Consider the following 14,800-nt stretch of genomic DNA (forward strand, 5'->3'; position numbering starts at 1 on the left):
ATAAACATTTTGAGCCTGAGGCATAATCATGCAAAACATTGATTTAAATGAGTAAAATTCTAGAAATGGCTAGCTTTCTATTTGTCCCCTAAAGTCCACTTAGGTTAGAGAAGGATTCATAAGTTGTAATTTAGTTATCCTTTCTCAGGCCCTTAGAAGTAAACAGACTGTTTTCACTACTGTACCTGTACTGTACCTCTGCTGTACTGCTAATGTGGAATTGCAGCTCAGTTTAAAGTTCGTAGTACTAGGGTTTTTTAGTTTGATTGCATCATTTACTGTGTAAGTATATATATTTCTTGTATATTTTCATATATTTAAATGTAAATGATGAATACTCAAAACCCTAGTCTCTAGAGAGAGCCCGTATAGTATTCATAAGTTGCAAAATGCTGAATAGATTTTGATATGCTTAAATAACATATATATGGAGAGGAGGTTCTGTTTTGATGCACAGTTTTGATGTCTGTATTAGAGCCCAACCAATATGTTTTTTTGGGGGGCCGATGTCGATACCGATATTAGGGAGTAAATTAGCCCGATACCGATATATTGGCTGATATTCTTTATGTGGAAGCTATATTATAGTACAATATACAGCTAAACGATTTTGGAAAATAATGTAATTGCGATTTTTTTTTTTTTTTTTTTTTTTTGCCAATATTGCGATTTAATATGCAATAATTTTTTAAAGTTCTTTATGTTCTGTATTATTCAACAAATACAAGCTAAAAATCATTGTATAGTATGACCAACACAATATTAGATAGATTAAACAGAAATGTTCTTTTCTGTAGGCCAGTCCTAGTTACGATGAAATTAGGTGATAGATGAATTGATATGAATGACATTTTTATTAAACAACTACAATCACAGTAGTATATTGATGGATTTGTTGAACTTCCAACCTTGTAAGCATGTAATAATTATGACAACATAAAGCAATGACAAATTAGCCTGGTGTAAACATTAATATACAAATCACACAAACTAAAGTAGATTGCAGAAATATAAAAACAAATCTGTTGTTTTACCACACTACTTTAGGTAATTCAAATTCACTGTAATAAACATGTAAACATGTGGACTGCACTTTTTAAACACTGTCTGTTAACTTTAGACCAGTGGTTCTCAAACTTTTTGGTCGCTCCAAATAATTTCACTAAACATTATGAAAAATGTATGTTTTTTTTTTTTATTTAAAGAACCTACAGGGAAAAAACACCTGCATCACTTGAAACATTGACATAGAGAGAATAACTGTTATTATTATTATTCTCTCTCTCTGTTATTTATTTATTTATTTTGGGTTTCATGCTGTCCGCGAAGGCATAAGACACACACAGGCTTTCCTCCTTACCAACGACATTAAACACCGTGTCTATACCGAACGCGAGCGGCAAAATACAGTAGAACCCGTCACTCTGTCTACACTGGATGCAGAGTGATCCAACTTGACAAAACCCGACATTAAACTGATGCCTTCTTCTATTTATGACTTACTGACACAAAAGTTAAAATGATTTGCAACGGTCGTTTTGTCGCGTCCAGTGTACAGTAGAGCTGTTGCGGCATGACGCAACAACTTTAAATTCTGGTATAGACACAGTGAGTTAAGCCGAGAGCAAGATATGCCTCGTCATATTTTCTGCCTTTAGCTTTTGAATGACCAGCCTGGGTGCCTGGGTCTGTGCGACATCATCTATGGCTTTTCACTTTCACTTCCCTTTCACAAACCAATCCATCTCCCATTCTAAGTTACATCCTTTGGCTTTTTACTGTTTTATTCCTTTTCTATTTATGCTGATGACCCGTGCACCCCACACTTTCAGAACCACTGCTTTAGAAAGACTTTAAATAAATAAGAATATAACCTTATTATATATATTATTTTAAGGTTGAATTCTTCAGTTATGATGCACCGTAACACTGTTCCTGCTTGAGTAATTTCAGTGTGCCTTTTTGAAGTATGCTTTCAAACATTTCCGCATGTAGTGTGCCTAGCCCCATCGCGTTTCGAGGGGGGTCCACCGGTATTTCAGGGGGTAAAATACACATTTTATGGAGGGGTTCCCCAAACCACGGACTTGGCAACAGAGTAGCGTGCCAACTTGATGCTTCCTCTGAAGACTTCTTAGATGTGTTCGACTTGAAGCAGTGCTGATTAGTTCGATCTGTGCGTGTCATCAAAGTACTGTAAGAGCTATAAGATAGCTGAAGTCTCCCTATGCTTTCTCTCGCCATACTTTGATGTCATACACCAATTGATCTTCAAGTCTAGTCGAACATACCTCATTGTGTCATGTGACCGATTGTAATCGCAGCCTCTGCAACTGAAAAATCTTGTTTTTTCATGTTGCAATATTATTGCAAATGCAATTAATCATTCAGCCCTAGTACAGTATAGTCAAAAGTTTGGACACACTTCCCATTTGCGTGTCCAAACTTTTGACTATACTGTACTATAATACAGGTGCTGGTCATATAATTAGAATATCATCAAAAAGTTGATTTATTTCACTAATTCCATTCAAAAAGTGAAACTTGTATATTATATTCATTCATTACACACAGTCTGATATATTTCAAATGTTTATTTCTTTTAATTTTGATGTTTATAACTGACAACTAAGGAAAATTCTAAATTCAGTATCTCAGAAAATTTGAATATTGTGAAAAGGTTCAATATTGAAGACACCTGGTGCCACACTCTAATCAGCTAATTAACTCAAAACACCTGCAAAGGCCTTTAAATGGTCTCTCAGTCTAGTTCTGTAGGCTACACAGCATGGGGAAGACGGCTGACTTAACAGTTGTCCAAAAGACGACCATTGACACCTTGCACAAGGAGGGCAAGACACAAAAGGTCATTGCAAAAGAGGCTGGCTGTTCACAGAGCTCTGTGTCAAAGCACATTAATAGAGAGGCGAAGGGAAGGAAAAGATGTGGTAGAAAAAAGTGTACAAGCAATAGGGATAACCGCACCCTGGGGAGGACTGTGAAATAAAACCCAATTAAAAAATATGGGGGAGATTCACAAAGAGTGGACTGCAGCTGGAGTCAGTGCTTCAAGAACCAATACGCACAGACATAAGATAGACATGGGTTTCAGCTGTCGCATTGCTTGTGTCAAGCCATTCTTGAACAATAGACAACGTCAGAAGCGTCTCGCCTGGGCTAAAGACAAAAAGGACTGGACTGCTGCTGAGTGGTCCAAAGTTATGTTCTCTGATGAAAGTAAATTTTGCATTTCCTTTGAATATCAGGGTCCAAGAGTCTGGAGGAAGAGAGGAGAGGCACACAATCCATGTTGCTTGAGGTCCAGTGTAAAGTATCCACAGTCAGTGATGGTTTGGGGTGCCATGTCATCTGCTGGTGTTGGTCCACTGTGTTTTCTGAGGTTCAAGGTCAACGCAGCCATATATACCAGGAAGTTTTAGAGCACTTCATGCTTCCTGCTGCTGACCAACTTTATGGAGATGCAGATTTCATTTTCCAACAGGACTTGGCACCTGCACACAGTGCCAAAGCTACCAGTACCTGGTTTATGGGCCATGGTATCCCTGTTCTTAATTTGCCAGCAAACTCGCCTGACCTTAACCCCATAGAAAATCTATGGGGTATTGTGAAGAGGAAGATGCGATATGCCAGACCCAAGAATGCAGAAGAGCTGAAGGCCACTAACAGAGCAACCTGGGCTCTCATAACACCTGAGCAGTGCCACAGACTGATCGACTCCATCCATGCCACGCCGCATTGCTGCAGTAATTCAGGCAAAAGGAGCCCCAACTAAGTATTGAGTGCTGTACATGATCATACTTTTCATGTTCATACTTTTCAGTTGGCCAAGATTTCTAAAAATCCTTTCATTGTATTGGTCTTAAGTAATATTCTAATTTTCTGAGATACTGAATTTGGGATTTTCCTTAGTTGTCAGTTATAATCATCAAAATTAAAAGAAATAAACATTTGAAATATATCAGTCTGTGTGTAATGAATGAATATAATATACAAGTTTTACTTTTTAAATGGAATTAGTGAAATAAATCAACTTTTTGATGATATTCTAATTATATGACCAGCACCTGTATAGCCTACACATAAAGAATATCGCCCGATATATATATACTATATAGAATACAGTATATAGCCTACATAAACAGAATATATATATACATAAACACATTTTTTGCAATGATAACTTAATTGTTAAATGAATTGTTAATTGTTATATGATGTGACAAACATAGGCCTATGTAGTGGAGGCAGGGTATTTCACAATTTAACAATAAACTTTTTTTATTCAAAATGATTCTGACATCAGAGCACTTGACAGTAAACTTCACTTCAATTATTATAAATAACTTAACACATAGAACAAAAAATAGATTATTAAAAATAGAACTTGAATTAAGAAATTAAACAAGGTAACTGTGTAGGGCAAGCAAGCTACTGCCAAACCAACAAGGGCAAGTTTATGCAGGAAGCACAGCTTTTCCAAATGTAAACATATAAAATGAATAAATAATAATTAATAATTTTTTTTTTACAAACTCTGTGTTGTGTATTTTCTGGTAATCAAATGAACATTCAGAACATTCATATTTAAATTGTCTTTTTGCAGTTTAATATTCAATATTCACAGACACCGTCTAAATAATGACCTGTTTTTTATTTATTCATCAAAAATAAGACTAATTCCATGAAATTCCATGTTATACAGTAAATTCCATTTTTATACTAGATACCGCGATTCCAACCATGTTTTCTGCATCGCGGAAATCATAGGGCCCTACTAATGTAGCAAACGAATATGATAAGCACATTCTGAGAGTAAAAGACAGGGACATTGTTGTTCATGTACTTAGCATTGAGTTTCTCCAACTAGGTGACAACATATCGTTAAATCACCATTCAACAGACTCAAGCCACCACCGCACTGCAGTCTGTTGGACTGCAGAAAGATACTAACTTTTCAATCTGCTGCGTTACTGACTGTACTGACAAACTATGCTGACACCATGTCTGTGCTGCAACAGAACGCGACAAAGCGACCATTGAAAATCATTTGAACTTTGTGTTAGTACATCATAAATAGAACGAGGCATCAGTTTACTGCATCCAGTGTAGACAATATCACGGATTATAATGTTAAAATTATAAATTATTATGTGTTCTATTCTACACCGGATGTGAGCGGTGTGGGCCGGCACAACAAAATAGAATTCTATTGTATTTTGTCGCACCGCGCGATGTGATGTGACAGATGTGATAAGCATGAGTTCTGGGCCGTTGCGCGGCTGGTATAAACCATAAATCAGCATTGACTGAGTGGCCGCGATCAGCTCCGGTGGCCCTAATACAGGTTTTAATGTGCTCCAGACGCGTGCCGTGATGTGTAGATAAGCTCTAGTCACTAACGTCATTGAATCTGCTGTTAAAAATGAACCACCCATTCATCATATCATCATGCAAAACTAAGAATTAGAATCATTGTAATGTGACGATCAAATAGGCCTATAGGTGTGGGTGGGTGGCGGGCGGATAATTTAAAGCAATTTGAGCTCATCCGCGCATCTCTACACTACACTGACCTGGGTCGCCAGTAGCAAACAATGGAGCATGCTCTGCTGCACAAACTAAGTAATTACACCATTCAGAAGCATTTTATCTGCATATAATTAATTATATGTTCTGTAAAAAAAAAAAAAAAATCATATCATATTCACCAATACCGATATATCGGCGATAGGCTCATAGTCTCTCTATATTACCGTTAAAAAGTTTGGGGCCAGTAAGATATTTTTTTTTTTGAAAAGACATTAATAATTTTATTCAGCAAAGATGCACTAAATTGATCGAAAGTGACAGCAAATACATTTATTATGTTACAAAACATTTCTATTTTAGATAAATGCTCTTTTTTTATTTTCTATTCATCAAAGAATCCTGAAAAAAAGTATCTAGTTTCCACAAAAAAAATATTCAGCAGCTGATTTCAACTTTTTTAGTCCAACATTTATTAATAATAAAAGCTTACTGAGCAGCAAATCAGCATATTAGAATGTTTTCTGAGGATCTTGTGACACTGAAGACTGGAGTAATGATGCTGAAAAATCAGCTTTACTATTACAGGAATAAATTACATTTTTAAATGTATTAAAAATACAAAACAGTTCTTTGAAATTGTAGTAATATTTCACAATATCACTGTTTTGTTTAGTTTATTACTAACTCTTTACTTGTCTTGTAAAAAGTTAAGCAGTTTAAATGTTTGAGAAATACTTGATAGGCTTTCAAATAAAGAAAAAGTAGCAGAATAGTGTTGTAGAATCATGAAAAACCACTAATGCTACAACTTAGTTAAAAACTTTTTGTGATGATATGTAAACTTTTTTTTTTTTTTTTTTTTTTTTTTTTTTTTTTTTTTGCAGTGCTATTTCCATCATTTGTTTGGTTGCAGTGTGCAGGTAGCTTTGAAAATTGTAAATATTAGAGTATGTCTGCATAGAACATCAAGCTCTTCTCTTTCAAAAGAGCAAGAAAATCCTGCTTTCTGTAAAAATGTCCCTCTCAGAGTCTGAAGTAGACTGATCAAAGATTAAAAATGCATTTCCCCTCTCATCTTCACAGCATCAAATGAGAATAAGACACACAATGAGCGAAAGCCGAATCAAGCTGTCAGAGAAGAGCTTCTAGCTAAGTAGGTGAAACGTGTCGATGAAAAATGGATTGATACTAACGGCTGAAAACTTTCTAACAAGGTGTTCCTCACTCCGGTGAGGGCGATTAAACTTGGGTGTGCAGTTTCCTCACCACTCTTATTGCTTTTTTAGATTTATAGCCAACCATAAGGCTACTAACATTTTACAGGTTTTATGTCAGTGCTGGAGGAATGAAATAAGAGGTGTGTCAAGTCTGGCACGTCCTTCGATGTTTGCATTGAATGAAAGGATAGAACAACACAAGCAGGGGACTGTTTTTGAACTCTTGAAGGGAATCCATGCGTGTCGCAAATGAGAATCAGAGCTCCTCATGTCTTTATGGAAAATACTGAGGCCAATATGTCCGTGGGGTTCAGTGTTTCCTAAAGCTTGGTTAAATGCCTTGTGGCGATGCTTTGCACTCTTTAGATTTAGGAAATTTAAATGCCTTAGAGGTGAGCAGGTGTCTTGCTTGTAGACATGACTTCCCTCTGAGATGAAGAACTAGAGACACAGAGGAGGATGAACGTCAGTCTGACTGAACATTTCAGTGCTAGCGCACTCGGAGATTAATCTTAGAATGATTATCCATGATTAGCATTGAGTGTTTGCTTTGATTACTACAGCTCTTGATTGCTGCAAACCCTCATGCTTAAGAAAACATTTTTGTGATGTATTATTGAGTTGAATTTGAATGTTTTGTGAGGAAAGGAGGCCAGTTATGACGCGTCTGCCTATTTTATTAAGGCCTGCAGTAATATTGAGCACATAGTTGAGTGAAGTGTTGAACAGTAACTACAACAAATTACAACTACAACATTTGTTGTAGTTTTTGCTTAAAGTCCATGTGAAGCATTATTAAATATGTGCTCTGCGTTTTAACCACCCAGCCAAATTTGAATGAGAAAATCGTCAATTACCGCTACAACTTGAATGGATGTTCCCTCTAACAGCTTAATTGAATTTACACAGCCATACATGTTTATAATATGTATTTACGCAACAAATGCATAGCTAGCTAGCAAACTGTAGGATGTAGTAACTAACATTAATGACAGCAACTCATGATTGAGCGGGTGAACCACTGATGCTAATAAGCTCTTAGTTATTATAGAGTTAGGGGAGGGGCCATGCTCAGTGGTTTTTGTGCGTGTGGACCGGTGTTGATAATAATATATTAGTTATTGTTGAGTTAGTGTAAGTTTTTCGGTCCATCTCCACAATTCAGTACTACATAGTTCACAGTCTTTGTAATGTGTTTTCAGCAATACATTTCTATGCATTTAGAAACAATTCTCAGAATTGCTTTTATACGGACCTTAAGTGAAAAGCATCTATAGGTAGCAGCTTGTTGTATTTTCCTGATTTTGTGGTCCCATTTTCCCAAATATCAAAAGAAAAAACTATGACTTTGAAAAAGAAGGGAAAAAATATCCAGAGATTGAATTCAAAAGATGTCAAATGCCATCACTCCCTCAGCCAATGTATTCATAACTAGTTTTTATTTTGTAATTTAATGCCAAGGTAATAAAACACAAAGTATAGTTTTATAAATGTACATTAATGTATGGAAGAAAAAAAAACTGTGCTAGATTTGTGATGTTAATTTCTGTGGAAATGCTTTCTCGCTCCCTGTGATAAGGGACCATTAGCGTACTGTAAATGTCTAGATCTTGACCTTGAATCATATTTTTAATTGTGTGTGTGTGTGTGTGTGTGTGTGTGTGTGTGTGTGTGTGTGTGTGTGTGTGTGTGTGTGTGTGTGTGTGTGTGTGTGTTTCTGCACATTTAACAACCAAAGCCCAAAGTATGAAAATCCTAGAATTTATTTTCCTGAAATGCTTATTGCTTTTTTAATTTCATTTTTGAAGAACACATGGGCTCCTGAAACAGTCTCGGATTGTTCTAAGCTTTGCTAGTAGAGAAATTCAGAGGCTCGCCCTTGTGGAAGTTGAATTCAATACTCATGAGCTAAAGAAACTCAACTCCCCAGAGAAGGAGCTCCATGATGGAACCTGATTGGCAGCAGGTCCACCCATACATTTTTATCATAGTACCCAAAAACCGAGGAAATCTACTTAAACGTATGGTCCTTGCATTTTGTGTCCTCCATTCTAGAGAGACGACCATGGTAAACCCATAAAACGGCCATAAAGCAATGCCCATCTTTCCTCGCCCACTCCGGTCACTCTCAGATATTTCTCAATCGCTCTGACCTCAAGGACACTATGTCTCTCTCAGCTGTCACCTGAAGTCTCACTGGCCCTTGGACTCCATCTCCTCGTTTCATTCCATTTTTACAGGCCTCATTGATATGCTCCACAGCAGCTCTGCTGCATCTGTCTACATTCTCCACCATGTGCTCTACAGCAGGTTTGTGACCCCTTGACATTTCGGCCATTTAACTGAAACACTGCAATTCAGGAGCCTGTACATGAGCTTAAAGTGTCTGGATGTGGATATATAAATGCAAATGGACTTGCAATCAAATCTTTTTTTCTTTAACAAATTAATTCACATTAATTGCTGCATCCAGTACAGGAATCTGTAGAGGCTAATGTTTAAAAAAAAAAGCCTCATATCTCTCAGCACATGCAAAACTTCAGTATCTGTGTCTTGTTTACCCAAAAACATCCCTAAAACTGGATACATTTACTGCCATAACATAATAAAATCTCTAATATTAAGTTTATATTTCTTAGTACATTGACAAATAGTGTTTATTAGTTGTGTGCATACAGTATATCTTACTACTGTATATTTAGAGGTTTTTGCCACTGCGGTAAGAAAAATACACTTACATCAAAATGCATCCAATAAAACAAGCATTATATTACGCTTCTTGAGTAAATCATCCTGATGTTTAGATAATATTTTTGTATTGTTTTCCAGTAAAAAATTATACAGAAAATGATTTTTTGCAGCGAGTGCATATCGGCTGAGACACACTTCTCTCACTTACATATTTCAGATGGTTTATACACTGTTTAAAAGAGCCATTGCATGGCGCAATTGATTTGTCTGAGCTTTAGGGGAAACACGGCAAAGCCGCTGACAGAAGTCAGATTCACTGCACCCAGGTGTCCTTTTTTTTCAAATCAAAGCTCTGAGCCTTGCTCTTGTGAAGTGTTGAGAAATCCGAAGATGGAGGATTTAAAAGGTTTGCCGCTGACTGTCTTTGGTTCTCTGGCGCTGTGAGGTGTCATGAAAGATTACTCCGTGTTTGTAGAAGCATGTTGCAATAGTCTTTGCGTGATTGCCTCTGTTTGTTTGCTCACACTGAGGAATGGGCATAAATGGGCATCTTTATCATTGTGGATTTCCGTGAAGTTGACGCCACTGGTTGATGTAAATTGAGGAACCGGTGATGGTCCTGCATATTGACTTCATCTTTGATGGTACATGACTTTGTGCCGGGAAGCGTTACAGCGAACTGGCACCTTTTCTAACTGTGCCTCTTTCATGTCTGCCTGCAGGTGATGTGGCCCCCTACTTCAAAACGGAGCCGGGACCTCCAGAGATCCACCTAGAAGGGAACCGTCTGGTCATGACCTGCCTGGCGGAGGGCAGCTGGCCTCTGGAGTTCAAATGGATACTCAACAACACAGATATCACAGCCTTCTCCCCCGAGTACAAGTGAGTGCCAGCTTTCATCTTAAGGCTTTCTGGAGATGAAGTCTTGCTCAGAACTGTCTCAAGGTTACAATGAGAGAGAACAGCAGAGGCTCATGGTTAATATGAAAGACAAAAAGTCTAATATTAATCCCGCCTGCAGCTTTTCTTCTGTACAACCCGCACATTTATTCACTGTCTCTGGCAGGTATATTAAATTTGTTCAAAACATGACCATTAACCCTTAGAACCCTTAGAACTTATCCTGCTGTTGTCATTTATTAATCCGTTTAAGGAATCTTTCTCATTACTTAAATAATGTGTAGTTTTTAATGAAAGCAGTTTTTTTTTTTAAAGTATGAAATGTTTAACCTCTCAAAATATGAAGCTTGTGTTTTTGTTAAGGCACTTACTTTCTTTCCACTGTACAAAGGTTGTTATGCAACTCAATTATTTTTCTCCAAACTAACAGATTTAGAGTCTTTTTTTTTTCTGTCAGATGAAGGTCTCATTAAAACTGGCTTGGACACTTTAATCAGGCATTCATTTCTTTTTGATACCGAATTTCAGATACTTGTTATAGATTTTATTGTATTACAGTATAAAACATGAAAATAACCATTTTAATTGTGAAGATCTACTGTAAACAAAAGAGTCAAATCATGAAAGTCAATGTGAAAAACAAAGTAATGGTAAATAGGCTATAATTTGAGAATGGAATATTTTATAGTGTGATGAAATTGAAATTATGCTTCACATGATTATATTAGATCTATGTATTAAGTGACAGCAGCATAATATACAGTATACTGCAGTCTACACTGTTAATATGACCCAAACAATAAAATAAAAACAAAATATCACTCACTGCTCTGGAATGAATAACTTCTATAGCTGTAATAAGAAGACATTTATTACCCAAATGCTTCTTTTTGATGCTGTAGCATGAAGATAAACATGGCAGATTGTGTGCGGCTCACTCAGGGTGGGGTCTCTGCTAATACCGCAGTGTCTGTAAACAGTTGTGGGTGGGGCTTGTAAAATGTGACATCACATTTTGCGGATTCTGCAAACGACTTGTTCTGAGACACTGCTTATGATTTATGGGGATTAAAAAAGAAGCGGTTGGATTACTTGTCATTGTAGGGTGGTTGTGTACACACACTGCCAACACATGAATGTTCAAACAACATGTAAAATTTAACTTTGCATAATAGGTGTCCTTTAAATGATTCTTCTTTAAATACATTCTCATGCTAAGTCTGTTGAAGCAGTATTTTGATGTTTATTTTAATGCAATGCCTTCCCCCATAGACTTCCACTGTAATCGGATTACTGTCGATGCAGTTCTTGTTTGCTTTTACAAACTGAGAGACGAGTCGACATTACTTTCTGTGACAGATGCTTTTGACAGAGCTTAACTTGTATTGAACCTGGAACGTGCCTTTAATAAAAAATGAAATTACTAGAAGTGAAGCGCTTTCAAATAATTTTTAATTAAGTTTTTTTTTCTTTCTAGAGAGAGAGAGAGAGATTCCACTAGTTTATGCAGTAGTACATTTAATCAACGATATAATTTCCTAGTTGAGGTCTCTCCATGCCTTATGTTTAATTTCTCAGTAATGATAGCCTCTTTTTTAATCAGCGTACAGCCCCTGTAGCACTCAGCATTTCCTCAGACGTGTGGAGTGTTAAAGCTGCTGAAGAACTGGCCCTACGGGTTCCTTCTCTCTTAATAGAAGAGTCTACAGTCCTGCCCGGCTCTCTTCAGAGACGAATAATGCTTTCATTCGTTACCTGAAGTGCCCTGCCGACATCTGATTCACAGTAAATGTCAAATTTTACATTAGATGTTTTGATTTATCTTCCATTTAGGAGCCGTATACATGCTAAAGTAGGTGTTTCGCATCTTTGTGCCTTCCCGTGTCAAGTGTTTCTACGTTTTGTCCATCTGTAGGACTGGTTTGCTCTAATTGGTATTGCTTTTCTCATTATCTTTCATCACCATAACAGTGCGCTCAGAGCTGCCGCCGTATTGCTATTGAGTTCCTGCGATGGAAGGAAACTACCACTGAGATGCACAAACCCACCGGATGGCATTTTCAGAGACGTAAACAGATTCGGCTAAGTAGTGAGCAACAGCGCATTAGTCATGTATTCAGCGTATTCAGAAATGTCAAAAGATTTTTATTCCCCAACGTTCGCCATCTCTGCTTTTGGTCAAAGTGGCCTTTTGGCTGAAATCTGATATTCGTCATCATAGCTGGGCATGGAGAGGAGTTCCCGTGTGGCGTTTTGATGTGCTCTGTTCACACTAATGTGCAAGCTGGCGAAATAAAAAAGATAGTCGTGACTGTGAGGGTGAACCTTTTAAACCCAACCTCTCTAAATGGGAACACATTTGAGTCGAAAATCCTTGAATTTGTTGGCAAATAGCAGGGAACTGTTGTTTTTCCTGCTTTTTTTATCAAAGTGGGATGTGAATTAAAGTTGTTGGTTCTGTGTCTCTCTCTTAGGTACACCATCTCCTCTCTCCAACGCTCCAATATGGGCGTTTATCAGTGTGTGGTGAGAAACAGGATGGGCGCTCTGCTTCAGAGAAGAGCCGAGATACAAGTGGCATGTGAGTTGATGTAGATCAGATCAGAGCTTTGCATTGTTGTCTGTTGCTGTTCTGTGATGTTGTATGATTTCAGACTACTTATACAGTTCTGGTCAAAATTTCACATACACTTTGCAGTATCTGCAAAATGTTTATTATTTGACCAAAATAAGAGGGATCATACAAAATGCATGTTATTTTTTATTTAGTGCTGACCTGAATGAGATATTTCCCATAAAAGATGTTCACATGTAGTCCACAGGAGAAAATATTAGTTGAATTGATAAAAATGACCCCGTTCAAAAGTTTACATACACTTGATTTTTAATATTGTTTTGTTACCTGGATGATCCACAGCTGTATTTTTTATTTTATTTTATGATAGTTGTTCATAAGTCCCTTGTTTGTCCTGAACAGTTAAACTGCCCACTGTTCTTTTGCATCTTTTGAGTATTTGAACCCTTTCCAACAATGATTGTATGATTTTGAGATCCATCTTTTCTCACTGAGGGACTCGTACACAATTATTACAAAAGGTTCAAATGGTCACTGATGCTCCAAAAGGAAAAACCACACATTAAGAACCTGGAGGTGAAAACTTTTTAACAGAATGAAGACGTGTACATTTTTATTATTTTGCCTAAATATCATACTTTTTCAAGTAGTACTGCCCTCCAGAAGCTACAGAATATACTTATGTTTCCCAGAAGACTAAATAAGTTGAATTTACACTGATCTTCAAATTCAAAATGTTTTCACCTCCAGGTTCTTAAAGCATTGTTTTTCCTTCTGGAGCATCGGTGAGCATTTAAACCTTCTGTAATAGTTGTGTGTGAGTCCCTCAGTTGTCCTCAGTGTGAAGATGGATCTCAATATCATGCAGTCATTGTTGGCAAGGGTTCAAATATGCCAAATATTCTGTAAATTCAAAGAATTTGTGCAACCTGAAGGATTTTTCTGAAGAACAGCGGGCATTTTAACTGTTCAAGACAAACAAGTGACTCATGAACAACTACCGAAAAAAAACAACAAAAAAAAAAAACCAAGCTGGATCATCCAGGTAATGACACAGTATTAAGAATCAAGTTTGGGGATTGTATTACTACAATTTAAAGTAACTGTTTTCCATTTTAATATATTAGTAAATGTAGTCTTGTGATGAAAAGCTACATTTTCAGCTTCATTACTCCAGTCTTCAGTATCACATGATCCTTCAGAAATATTTAATATATTGGGTGAAGAGATTTTATATATATATATATATATATATATATATTGGGATAAAATATATATTAAAATATATATATATATATTTTATTGTTTTAATACTGATATATATTCATATCAAAAAATTAGCATATCATAAAGATTCCTGAGGCTTTTATATATAGGCTGTTCCCAGATATATATATATATATAAAGATAGAAGGACCGATTCCAGACCTTGGGGGACCTGCGGAAGCAGTGGAATGGTGCTTTGCATCCTTTCTGAAGCTTAAAACTCCTCATTTTTAGTAAATGCATGGGGAAAAAGGTGCCAAAGACCTGAATGATGATACCTCTTAAAAGTTCACGGTTATGCTTTGAATAAGGCAGGATTTACACTGAATCAGGAGAAGAAGATGGCTGTGGTAGCACGAAAAGCTGACTTTTTAGGCTTGGACCTTTACTCCAGCGAATCTGTTTAAAACATGCTCTAAAGGTTCACACTGACCCAGACTGACTGATTTTCCAGACATTGAAGCAGCATTTCAGCTCAGAAAAACATTCAGCCATGATGGAGTCTTCACAAAATAGGCCATGTTCATACTAGTGAAAACATGAGAAATAATTCTTGGAAGCTCAACTTAAATGACATAAAAGTTCCTTATGCTTTGAATCC

General features: G+C 36.8%; 1 protein-coding gene across 6 annotated transcripts in view; it reads left to right on the plus strand.

The window, feature by feature from the left end:
* Positions 1-14,800, plus strand: part of LOC109061437 (protein sidekick-1-like) — a 297,368-nt gene that overhangs the window by 127,213 nt on the left and 155,355 nt on the right. For all 6 annotated transcript variants that reach the window (XM_042720114.1, XM_042720116.1, XM_042720118.1 and 3 more), the window contains exons 2-3: positions 10,181-10,340; positions 12,833-12,939. In XM_042720114.1, the coding sequence (XP_042576048.1) occupies positions 10,181-10,340; positions 12,833-12,939 (267 nt within the window). The remainder of the gene's footprint in view (positions 1-10,180; positions 10,341-12,832; positions 12,940-14,800) is intronic.

This window comes from Cyprinus carpio, chromosome B3, assembly GCF_018340385.1.
Source record: "Cyprinus carpio isolate SPL01 chromosome B3, ASM1834038v1, whole genome shotgun sequence".
In the NCBI taxonomy this organism is placed as follows: Eukaryota; Metazoa; Chordata; class Actinopteri; order Cypriniformes; family Cyprinidae; genus Cyprinus; species Cyprinus carpio.